Genomic DNA, 13,111 nt, shown 5'->3' with positions numbered 1-13,111 from the left:
AATTAGCCCTGCATATTTCATACACATCTTCTCAATCCCATTGGCCAAATACAGCTGCAGGCTGAGTTGGCAGCCCCACGCTGCGAAGAGCTGAACACCGCGTCGAACATCCAATCGACAATTGCATTTGCCAGCAATGGAAGCTGACACCTATCAGCACGTACCGTTGAAGGACATTCACAATAATATCAGGCTGCTGAAAGCTTCTGAGGACGATGACGAACTGTCGTTCTCGGCATCCCAAGGCAGCATTGACGAGGCTCCTGAATATCTAGCAATCTCCTATACTTGGGGAGACCCTACTGACCTCTGTAGCATCCGTTTCGATGGACAGGCCCTCACTGTCCGCAAGAACACGCTTTATGCCCTACAGCAGGTGACACGGCAGTATCCTGGATACAACATCTGGATCGATGCAATATGCATCAATCAAAGGGACATTGCAGAGAAAAGCGCCCAAGTAAACATGATGGGCATCATATACGAGAAGGCTTCTCAGGTCGTCTGCTGCATTGGACCAGCAGATGAGTCGAGTGAATACCTGCACGCCTGGATCACGACTGTTCCGGAAGAGCTCCCGCACCTTCTTCACGCGGATATGCACATGGATAGACCTTCGGATGCATTCAAAGACGAGTTCAGGCGATTGACGAGGGAACAATCCAACGAGGGAATGGCGTGGCTAAGAAGTCGTGTAGGCCCAGACGAACGTGATATACTGCAGCTCTTCAAGCACTATAGCACGTTCAGGGATCGCGCCTACTGGAGTCGTCTCTGGATTCTACAAGAAGTGTTTGCTGGTAACATGGGACGGAGCGCACCTCAGATCTTGTGCGGGGATCATTGCTGGCAATGGGCAGCTTTACGGCTCTTTGACGAGATCATGGGCTGGACCATTTGGAAGACCAAAAGTCTCAGAGAGTCTGACCTGGATAAGGAGTGGGCACTTGGCAGTACGGCATACCCGTTCGTGCTCGCGACTACACCGACCAAGAAGTCCATATCCAACGCAATAGCGTGGTTCCCATACTTCTACTGCTACGACCCGCGAGACCACATCTTTGGCTTGCTAAGAACCATCATGTGGCGTGAGAATCTGCAGCCAGTACAAGCTGATTACAGCAAAACTACATGCCAGCTGCTGATCGATGTGTTGGTTCATTTTGCCGACGATGGCAATATCTGGTCCTGGGAAGATTTCAAACGGCTCTTTGACGGGCTCAAAGTCACCGCGCAGGATGAACACGTTGTCGCCCTGATGAATCGCCAGCAACATCGAGCTCATGTAGAAATGCCACGAATCCTCCTTGATGCCTATGGCAGTTCGGCAAACAGGCTTTACCTGACCTCAGGAGACAAGCTCGAGACAGACCTCCTGAGCTCAAGTTCAGATCAAGATCAGCAAAACCAAGCCTTCGCAGCCTTCGCGGATGAGGTCACAAATCACTTCAAAAATTTCACTAGAAAGGTCTACACTGATGGATCGGTATCCGCCATTGTGCCAGCTCGTGCACGAGAAGGCGACTTCTTAGCTCAACTTCACGACCAGAGCGCCATCACATATGTCTTAAGACTCGCCCAGGACAGTCACTGCGAGTTAGTCGGCTGGGCACTACTTTCGCACGCGTACGTCAGAGTCACGACCGGTAGACGTGTGGTAGAAGCTTCCGGTTGGAATCACGTCAACCTCGTGCTTGGTCTTACGGTTGAACAGGTCCTGTGCATCGCAACGACAGCTTTCAATGACTTAGAGATGGGAGAGATGGTAGAACATCTCTTCGGCGCTGGTCTTCAGGGCCTTGTCAGAATTGAGGAGCTTGTGCATGAAACCCGTACGCCTGGAGGAGTGCAGGTCGAAACAAAGCCATTCGAACTGTTCCCGTCAAGCTAAATCCACTCAATCCATAGATTCCGACCACTGAAAGCTCCGTTATGGCTTGGTATTCACATTACATTATCCATTTTGTAATTTTGTTGCTAATGCTTCAGGCAACATGTGTGCTACTATAGAGGCCCACATGTCGTCTCAGGAATTTCCGCCGTCACCGAAACAGTGTCAACGATCCCGTTACCGACATATCCCTCCGGTCAGGAGTAATCAAATTGCAAGCGTTCCGAGTCTCTCGTCACCCGAACACCACTGAACGAGATCTGTCTGTAGCCGCTCACAGTTCCATTGGATTGTGTATAAGTCTCCGAAGAGTTGAGACCCGATCCAAAGTTGAGCGAGAACGTGCAGTACTGAGGCACCGAGGAGTCGTATGGGACTGGGTAAAGGGCGTAAGGACGGATGTAAGCCGAGACGGTATAGGTCGTGTCGGTCGGGAGGACGATGTCCTGATAGAGAGTGCAGGATGAAGCGCTGTCTGTGACTGTGCAGAGCCTAGATGCTCGCAATGCTAGAAGTTCATCTACTTAGGTAGGGATGGTTTGAGAAAGAACCAGAAGATTGGCGCAGATTGTGCGTATTGCGCGCCATTGTAGTACGATGCGCCTCCTCCTACTATGGTCCATGGACCGTCGCTGAAGGAGCTCTGCCAATTGCTGTCGAGATTCGCATTCACCACGTAGTTCGTGGGCTGAGCAGTACTGGTAGAGAGACTGCATGATGGCGTCTGGGTTTCGGTTGAGGTAAGAGTGGTGGTCGTGGTAACGAAGCTGGTCTTCACGTCTGCCGTGATCAAGATTGTTACTGATGTGCTCGTATCTGTCTGGACAGAGGTCTTGCTGTTCGTTACAGCGACACTCGTTGTCAAAGTAACAAGCTGCGTGAAGATCTTTTGTGTTGAAAGTACCGCGCTGAGATTTCGAGTTACAGTGACTGTTGGCCCCGCCACGTGGACAGTAGATGTCTTTGCGCGAATGCACGCACAGGCAGAGGAGAAGGACAACGTGTTAGCACACTCCTTGGGGCAGGCAGGCTTCTTGGGTGGAGCTCCTCTCTCATCGATGGCAGCAGATCGTGGAACAACGGCAGGAATGGTGACTGTGGATGCGGTCACCGTAATTGTTGTTGTTTCGGAAGCAGTGGTGGTGATTGTGGTGTCAGTGGTGAAAGTACTAGTTGCAGTTTGACCATCCACTAAGGTCGTTTCTTGAATGGTTGTAACATCGTTCGTCAGAGTCAAGGTGAGAGTGTCTGTGAGACTCGTAGTTATGGAGCTCGTGAGTATTGTCGATACAGTCGCCGTGATTACATCATCCAGGCCAACCCAGCTGAACAGACCTACTCTCCAGTGTTGTTGCAACAGACCATCGGCATCGGCCTGGTGCGAGATGAAAGGAGGAGTGGCTTGGAAGATTATTGTACGGTACCTGATGGTCAGCCCCCATTTTGGGCGCTACAATGTAGAAAGGAGCGCGTGGCTTGATAATCACAAGCGGTCAGGACCTCGGACATGGAGCTCTCCGATGCGATGATCAAAAGCGTCGTATAGACAAGGCTTCAGTCCATGTACTTTGGGATGGTATGCAGTGTACGTATCCGGGGTTGCGTCAGCCACTTCACCCCTCGCCCCGGGCTCGGGGATTCCGGCTATACGTAAAATCGCTTTTTCTTAGTAGGCTACACGTAAAACTCGATATAGTGGTATATTGTATAGTATATAGACCGGGAAATTGAATTGGGGTGCGGTTAGGGTTAAGAAGCAGTAGATTTCCGTTATATTAGCGACTAAATTGCGACCGTAGATAGTTAAAATGGACCTGCAATCGGCCTCCGCGTAAACCTCTTGTTAACCAAGTGATTAATCACCTTACAAGTCGGTCTATAAGTCTATTATATAATTGCTATCTCTTATTATTATTATTAACTAAATAGTTAACTGCTATCTTAAGACTCTTCTAGCTTAATAGGGTTGTTCTTACTACTAGCGACCTCGCCTCGATAGCGACTAGTTTTCTTCGGAGGCTCGTAGAAATAGCGCTTCCGCTATACCGACTCCTAGCGCTAGCGAGGATATACTAAGTAAGGCTAAATTATAGTATATATAGTATCTTTATTAAGTAGTGCCTCGTCTTATTATAGCTAGTCGAGTCGGGTATTAGGCTCTTACGCAAATAGGCTATTTAATCGCCGCTTAGTCTTAACGTCGGTCTATATTAGTAGGTCGCTTTCGTCGTAGTTATAGGCGCGGCTCGGTAGAGATAATATTCTTATTAGACTCTACGTATAGGTAATATCGCCGCTCTTACTCGTATTAGTAGTTCGCCTATAATAGCTAACAATGTTAGCGTATAGATTACTAGTCTTCTTTAATATAGAGTCGGAGGTAAGAAGGCGCTTATCGAAGACTCGTTATAGTAGCTTATCGATAGACTATAGCTTAACGTCTGTCTACTTAGTCTTGCTATTATTATTAAAGACAATACGGAAGGCCTTACTACACTTTAATCGATAAGTGCGCGCCTTGTTATAAGTACTCTCCGCCTTACGGAGAATCTTCTAGTATCTATTTGTAGCTATATCCTTATCTTGCTAAGTAAGTTATAAGCGTAACTCGTTAGCCTCGATAGCACCTGCTCGAATAAGCCGGTTAGGCTATTCCTTCTAACGTTTCTTTACTCGCTCGATAGTACTCGTAGACTAGTATTTACGCTTGTATTCCTTACCTTTGCAAATAGCCGCGTTAACTAATATATTATATGCCTCTTCTGCTACTTTTATAGGTAATAAGGAAAACGGGTTAAATAGGTAGAATAATAGTAATAATAGTAATATACCCTACGGGACTAGGTTTAGATAAGAGCGTCGGAAGTCCTTGCGAGCTTGTATAGTAATACGAGACGCCTTAATCGTACGAGGGCTAGTAGTAGTATATAGGAGCTATTACGGCAATTCGGGGGTCGGTATTCGCTAAGGTAGTAACGATAGCATGCCTTAAGCAATTAGGTTCTCGAGTTCCTTAAGGTAGTAGCGACCGTTAGCGCGAGACTAGCCTTCTAAATCGATAATAGTAGGCTCTATAGAACGTTATTACTTAACCGACGCGATATGCTCCTACTAAGCGATTTCCGCTATTACTAGCGATTCCTCGTATCGGGCCTCTTCCTATACTAATTTACTCTCGATTGCTTGCTAGTTCCTACCTCCGTTTAGGCCTTTATATATTAAGGATTACGTTGCGCGGTAGTGAATTAGTCAGATTGTACGTAATAGATTTAAATTAGAGCTAGCTTCCGTCTTTCTAAACAACCAATTATATACTACTCTATCTAATCCTTTACCTAAAGGCCTAAAGCCAAACCGCTAATTTTTATTATAGATTCCGCTATTAAAATACGATCTCGCTACACTAACGACAACTAGCAAATCCAATACGAGGAGGTTGTAGCCCTGCTAATTGCGAGTCTAACGATCTAAAAATCTCGTATATGCGACGTGTACGCGCTAAGTTATACTAATTCAGCTAAGCCTACTTCTATAGCTTTCCGCCTATTTAAACACACCGATTCTCAACATATCGCTATACACTAAGTTAATACCTAGAGGTCCTTAATTAGGGCTATCCGACTAACTTCTTCGCTATACGTACCTACGCGCGACTTCTCGCTATCGAGTTCTCGCCTACGTCGGAAATAGCGGTAGTAATACCCCCCTTTATTTTTAACTAAACTAACTCGAGGCCCTTTAGAAAGTACTCGCGATCGACTTTCTTGCTATATACGAGTGCGTGCGGCGTAGTAGTGCTAAGTTCTCGTTACTCTGCCGATAGCATTTACTAGCGGCTTAGAAGCCTCTAGATATACTACCTCTAATATATCCGAAATACCTACGAGCTCGTAGACCTAGTATTCCTAACTAACTTTGCAGTAACAAGCAACCCCCTACGACTTCTTATTATTAAGATCTAGCTAAATAGCGGAGGCGACTTTAGCTAGCTAGCTAGCTAGCTAGCTACTCGAGTCGACTACTTCGAGCGCTAATAAATACTAGCACTAGTAGTATAAGCGATACTATAAGCGGCTCCGACTTAACTAATTAAGCTAATACTTCTAAGCTTAATCGTCGTAGCGGAGATAATTAGCATAGCTTATCTTATCTAATAGAAGTACTACTAACCTCTAAGCTAGACCGCTATAGCGAAGAATAAGACGTCGACTTGCTACCTCGACTAGACGAGGAAGACGAAGAAATAGCTACTTTAGAAGATCTACCGCTGCTAGGAGAGACTTCCGATCTGTTAGATCTGCTAGATGTGTTAGGTCCTATATTCGCTAGTCTATTCGACGAAGACCGCCGCCGCTAGCGCTAGTATTATAGCGATTATTACAACTCTAAGTATATACTAGGCGATAAAGACCGCTTAGCTGCTCGACGCTAGCCTGTCCGCTAACCGCCTAAGCGGTCTGCTCGCTGCCTAAGGAACACTAATCGGAATGTTATATACGCTTAGCTAGTTAATAATAGTCTAACTAAGGACGAGGATGCTAATATAGATAAAGAGTCGTAGAGCGAGAGCGAGTTAGAGGAAGAGCGCCGTGCTAGTAATGCCTCTAATAATAACGACGATCGGCCTGCATAGCGGCCTAGTAAGCGCGGCCTTAACGAGATAGAAGAAGTAGACGATAATAAAGGCGATAATAAAGGCGATAATAAAGGCAATAATAAAGGCGATAACGAAGGCGAGCTCGTTATCGCTACTAGCGTCCGTAGTTAGCGCCGTACCCTAAAGTAGAAGTATATCCTTGCTATAAAGCATCTTAGTTAGCTTAAATTGCTAATAGAGAAGATAATATTTATGTAGTTTAGTAAGGAGGGCACTAAGACCTACCGTAAGCGTGTATAGGCGGTTTAAGATATACTGCTAAACGAGCATCTTATTAGTGCTATGTAGCTACGAGCTAAGATTAAGAACTTAGTTAGCAAGAAGTTCTTTAATGCGTATAAGCTAGAAGACAGCCTTGTACTACTACGTCGTCTCTCCGACATATACGATATAATCTATAACATCGCTCCGAATTAGTACCGCCTACTTAAGGACTTTATGCTACCAAATACCCGTAAGGACACCGTATAGCGAGCAATATCGTTCGAGGACAAGCGGAATATAATGCAGAAGCGTATCTATACGATTATATATATAGTAGTATATTTAATAGCAATAAAGCGGGCCTCCTAGATACTAAAGTCGCTTAGCCTTCTATTAGTATATATTAGCAACCTGCTAGCTCCGCTTATCGATACCCTATATAGCATAGGCCTGCTTCCTTCGTATAAGACGATCTAGGCGTTAATTAAGAAGAATGCTAACACTTAGCGGCTAAGGATCTTAGAGTAGGCTAAGTTGTATATCTAGTAGATCTGCTACGATAACTTTAATCGCTAAGCAAAGCGGAAGGATTAGGTATATAGATATTGGTTACTATGCTAGAGCACTTGCTAACGCTAATATAGGACATTGCCGACAATAATAAACAGGTTAATATTACTAACTCGTATATCGCCCTCTATAAGGATATACTAGAGGGGGGTTTAACGTAGGACATACTAGACCGCTCGAAGCTAGTCCTAACTAAGAACATTATCTAAAACATCGACAATAATAATGCTGTTATAGCAGTCGAAATGCACTAGCTCTACGAAGCTTGTATATATGTGTTTAGTAACGCGATTAAGACGATCTTTAAGGTAGCGAAGGATACCGGCAATCTAGTCGAAGAACTAGTATATCCGGAGATTAACTATAGCTTCCGTAGCAAGACCTAGCTACTAGCTATGCCTCTATCGTAGAATGACGAGATCTCTAATAAGGGCACTGCCTTAGTGTACGACGATATCTACTAAGGCAACCTTAGTCTAAAGCCCGATAATCCGATCTTCGACAATAGGTTAATTATCAACGTTAGTAATTAGCTTACTATCGAGCGTATGCTAGCTATAATCTTTAGCGGTATCGAGAATAAGGCTGTATACGATAGGAAGCAGTATGTCCTTCTAGTGCCCGCTTAGTTCTACATCTTTATAAACCTATGCTTTACGCCTTTCTGTACCTATTAGAATAAGAACAAGGCCGGTAACCGCATAGACTTCTCTTTGTTGTCTAATGTCGATTTCTAGGGTATAAAAGAGGTTAATCCAAAGTCGCTAAAATTCTTCCGGATGCAGCGACTGCTAAAGCGTTGCTTTAAGGCCCGCACTGTCGCCGTATTCCTCTAGATTATAGTTAACCGTAGCTATATCTCTAAGGATCTTGCTAGTAAAGGTAACTAGACCCGGCCTAAGGTCGTTAAGCAGGCTATTGTCGAGAAGATCTCTGCTACTAAGTATATAGACATCCTAAAGGAAATGCATAAGCTGCTCCTATTACTAGAAGCATAGGAGGGAATGCCTAATCGACCTGCCTCTATCGACAATAGCGCTATACTAACTAGGCTAGATAGGGCCTTTACCTCTATATATAGACTAATAAAGGAGATCTCCTTGTTTCTACGCGTCCGCTATGCTGTCTATATATAGGATGTCGGTTACCTTCGTCGATGCGTAGACTATACGATCCCTATGTTCCTTAGAGCTAGACAGAGCAACTATAGTCGTCTAATAACCTATTTCTATTTCCTCCTTAATAAGGGCGGTACTAAGGACCTATAGAAGGCGGTCCTTGCTACTATAATAGTCAATTAGTCTAGAAAGAAGGGCTATACTATCGGTAGTAATAAGATAATCGAGCTTATTAACTATGCCCTATCCGAGGACTACAATCGCCTTACTAATTCGACTTATAGACTTGCTGCTACCTTTAAACGAGTATCGATAAACCGAGAGTTATCTCGCCTTATCCGCGATATGTTTAAGGAGAATTCTAGTGTCTATCGGACTAGTTACTATACTAATAAGGACATTAGCGCGGGCGTATTTAATCGAGCTAATAAGATCCATATCGATAGGTTCGCGAAGTAGTAGTACGGCGACTTTACGCTCTTAGACGATATATAGAATATCGGCGCGGATTAAATGCTATTAGTCGTTAAGAACTTCAACGCTACTAACTAGAACTTCATTCGAGGCCGTACTACGGTGCTAGAATCTAATGCCTTAGAGGGCCCTAATGCTATAGAGCGCCTAGATAGGGTTAATTATAGTCTAATCGAGGATGTAGTACTTAATCTAGAGCGAGATAATATATAGGTTTAGCTAGCAGATAGCACTGCTTAGCTCTTCGAGGGTATAGAAACCTAGGACCTAACTGGCGCTGCCGCTGCCGCTAGCAACGGTAGAGTAGAAGGAGCTAATATAGGTCTCCTCGCACGCATAGGTAGCCTTAGTAGTAAGGGTAGCAGTAACTTCTAAAGGAACAGAGTATAGAGTATAGAGTATAGAGTATAGAGCATAGAGCATAGAGCATAGAGCATAATATTTAATGTATTAAGGTAGGACTATTCTTGTCCAAGCACTAAACTAACGCCTATAATGTCGTCGTTGTCCTATAGCAGCTCTAGATTGAAGTAGTAGCGGTAGACTAGAGTGCGTGCCTTAATAGCTAGCTAGGCTAGGCGTACGATAATTGCTTAATAGCTAGCTAGGCTAGGCGTACGATAATAGCTTGATAGCTAACTACGAAGGGTTTAGCTAGGCGTACGATAATAGCTTAATAGCTAGCTAGGCTATGCGTACGATAATAGCTTAATAGCTAACTAGGCTAGGCTAGGCGCACGATAATGGCTTAATAGCTAATAGCTCCGTAGACTAGGGGGTTAGCGGCGAAGTAGTAGCGGTAGACTAGAGTGCGTGCCTCGTCGGGGATGCTTGTAAAATCGAAGGGTTTAGCTAGGCGTACGATAATAGCTTAATAACTAGCGTTTGTATAAATTTAGAGCGCCTAATACTAAAGGAGGCCTCCGGTAATTTCAATAAAGAGCTGCGTCGGCTAACGAGCGTAGAGCATATTCTAAATAGTCGTTGTAATTATCGTACCGAAGAGCTTTTTAAACTAGCTAGCTATAGCCTAATACGAAGTCCTTGCCTATGCCTCTTGTCGCTAGCAATTCTAGCCTTAGGCATTCAACTAGCAGTAGTCGGCGGCTATTACGTTGCGTTAAAAGTGCGATAATATATAGCCGTTATTGTTGCCTTGCTATTGTAGCTAAATAGCGCAATCCTATTAGTAGAGGCAAACCTTACCTACGATACGCTAATATAGACCTACGCTTCCTAGTTTAACTTCTTCTTCTTCTTCTTCTTCTATACATACTAATACACTAACACCCCTAGCAATATACTAGCTATCGGCATATATAATAGTGTCGATACCTCTTTATCGTATATAAGTGGCTCTATAGCGATTAATACTATCTCCTAACTAGTCCTACGGCTTACTACCGATAGAACCGCTTAAGTTAGTTAAGGTTCCTCGGCAGGTGGTTTGTTTAGTCCTTCTTTTAAAGTCTCCGATAGGCTTTGCCGAGTAAGACGTTGCGAAGGCGACTCTCCTAGCGAGTAGGTTGTTTCTATAGCTTTAGCGGGCGCCGACTGCGCATTTAACCGAAAGAGTATAGTTGTTGTTAGAACATCGCAGTCTTAGTACAAACTGTAGAGGTCTCAGATAGATTAGCGGAGGTAAAAACTCTTTAGTAAGGTATACCTATAATACGGCTAACGGTCTGACTCGGTAAAAACTCTTTAGTAAGGTATACCTTAAGTAGCGGCTCGATAGCGACTCTCCTACTAAGTAGGTTAATAGACTAAGTAGGTTAATAGGTTCGTAGTATTGCTATAGGCCTAACTCGGTAAAAACTCTTTAGTAAGGTATACCTTAAGTAGCGGCTATAGGCTTCCTACGTTCGGATTCTTTATAGGATAATAGCTCTCGAGAACGCATCTAGTTAAGTCGGCGTAACGCCTTCGTTAGGACTGTTAGTTATAATAACCTTAGTGCGTAAGGGCCTCTAGTGTACTTAAGCCCGAAGGCGCTTAGTCTTAGTCTTAGTCTTTACTGCTATATAACTGCAGTACTGCTATACGACTACAGCCCTTTGCGTATTAAGACTGCTATTCGACTGCAGTACGTACCGATCCGAACCGAGCGTATTAAGACTATTATCCGACTACAGTGCGCCTCCTCTTCTAGTAAGCGCATTAACATTGCTATACGACTGCAACGCGCTCGATAACCCTTTTCTTACGGTGTCTCTAATACTAAGGGCGCGGTTATATACTATTGTTGTCTAGGAACTAATGCATGTCGCTTTAGCAATCGCTATCGTATTTCGCTTAATAAGTCCCGTCCTATATACCTTGTCTTCGGTTATACGTACTATAGTTAGTAATAGAATGCGTTAATTATTACGCATTACGCGTAGTATATAGGCTATATATAATTCTAGTATGCTTCGGAGTATGTGCTTCTATAGCCGCTTAGTACCGCTAGTTAATTAGATCCCCGGACGCTACTATTCGTTTTCTCTACCTTATATAGTAACTAGTTATCGGAATAATCGTTCTAGGGAGAGTCTAAGTAATAGAGGGCGTTAACGTAAGAGGGCTGTTATAGCTTCTCGAAGGGTGCTTTTACGAGCGCTCGATATATATTATCGCCCTACGTATCTATCCTTGCCGTATATATTATAGTGTCTATAAGAGCATACGGTGCAATAAGTATAGTGCTAGTCTCGCTAGTCTCGCTAGTCTCGCTAGTCTCGCTAGTCTCGCTAGTCTCGCTAGTCTCGCTAGTCTCGCTAGTCTCGCTAGTAACTTCTCGCTAGTCTCGCTAGTAACTTCTCGCTAGTAACTTCTCGCTAGTATTAGTAACTTCTCGGGTTTCGGAGGCGGTTCTTAGTGCCTAAGGCGGCCGTCGTTATCGTGTTAGATACTTTTATTAGTGCTATTTGCTAGAAACGCGCTAAATCGACGTATACTAGTAATGCTATTATAAAAGTCGTAAAAGTCGTAAAGTCGGTATTATAAATGCGCGGAAGGAAGCAGCTGTAACGTTTAATCCTACTAATTAAGCGCTCTGCTATACTAAATCCGGGGTCTTAGCGGGACTCGGCATCCTTGTCGCTTCCTCGAATTTACGCTTCTCGCCTAGCTCTTATATACTATCGATATATACGACTATCGACATATACGACTATCGATATATACGACTATCGATACCTACGACTATCTATAAACCCTCGTCGCAAAGAACACGATAGAAAAGCCTGCTTAGCGAGCTTATAAGGATATAATAGAAGAGCCTGCTTAGCGAGCTTATAAGGATATAATAGAAGAGCCTGCTTAGCGAGCTTATAAGGACATAATAGAAGGGTAGTAAGGAAGGACCTTATTAAATGCCAATTCCAGCGCCAATTCTAGCGCTAATTCTAGCGCCAATTCTAGCGCTAGCTCTCGTAGAAGCAGCTCAACTAGGCATCCTATATTACACGCCGGCTCTCGCAGAAGTAGCTAAACTAGGCATCCTATATTACACGCCGGCTCGCAGAAGCAGCTAAACTAGGCTAGCTCTCGTAGAAGCAGCTAAAGCAGGCATCCTATATTATACGCCGGCTCGTAGAAGCAGCTAAACTAGGCAGCTAAACTAGGCATCCTACATTATACGCCGGCTCTCGCAGAAGCAGCTAAACTAGGCTAGCTCTCGTAGAAGCAGCTAAACTAGGCATCCTATATTATACGCCGGCTCGCAGAAGTAGCTAAACTAGGCAGCTAAACTAGGCATCCTATATTATACGCCGGCTCTCGTAGAAGCAGCTAAACTAGGCTAGCTCTCGTAGAAGCAGCTAAACTAGGCATCCTACATTATACGCCGGCTCGCAGAAGCAGCTGAACTAGGCATCCTATATTATACGCCGGCTCGTAGAAGCAGCTAAACTAGGCTAGCTCTCGTAGAAGCAGCTAAACTAGGTATCCTATATTATACGCCGGCTCTCGGGGACAAGGACTTAGCGAGCTTATAAGGACATAATAGAAGGGTAGTAAGGAAGGACCTTATTAAATACCAATTCTAGTGCTAATTCTAGTGCCAATTCTAGTGCTAATTCTAGTGCCATTTCACCGCTAATTGTAGCGCTAATTCACCGCCAATTCTAGCGCTAGCTCTCGTAGAAGCAGCTTAACTAGGCATGCTCTCGCAGAATATTAACAGCTAATACTAATTCTAATTCCAATTCCAAT

At 44.2% G+C, this 13,111-nt stretch overlaps 2 protein-coding genes across 2 annotated transcripts; one reads left to right on the top strand and one right to left on the bottom strand.

The window, feature by feature from the left end:
* Positions 1-136: 136 nt before the first annotated feature.
* Positions 137-796, top strand: MYCFIDRAFT_137593 (uncharacterized protein; the record flags this gene model as incomplete). Its single annotated transcript, XM_007928196.1, has 2 exons — positions 137-562; positions 671-796. Coding segments are annotated over 2 exons (552 nt in total), but the record flags the coding sequence as incomplete, so codon positions are not given.
* Positions 797-1,954: 1,158 nt separating this feature from the next.
* On the bottom strand, positions 1,955-11,990 carry MYCFIDRAFT_174536 (uncharacterized protein; the record flags this gene model as incomplete). The annotated part of the gene is made up of 6 exons (XM_007928195.1): positions 1,955-1,983; positions 2,019-2,082; positions 2,131-2,383; positions 2,416-3,315; positions 3,379-3,502; positions 11,984-11,990. The coding sequence occupies 6 exons, from the start codon at positions 11,988-11,990 to the stop codon at positions 1,955-1,957; spliced, it is 1,377 nt and encodes a 458-aa protein (XP_007926386.1).
* Between the last annotated feature and the right edge of the window lie 1,121 nt (positions 11,991-13,111).

This window comes from Pseudocercospora fijiensis (genome assembly GCF_000340215.1).
Source record: "Pseudocercospora fijiensis CIRAD86 unplaced genomic scaffold MYCFIscaffold_4, whole genome shotgun sequence".
Taxonomy (NCBI): domain Eukaryota; kingdom Fungi; phylum Ascomycota; class Dothideomycetes; order Mycosphaerellales; family Mycosphaerellaceae; genus Pseudocercospora; species Pseudocercospora fijiensis.
This window is presented reverse-complemented; position numbering and strand designations above follow the sequence as displayed.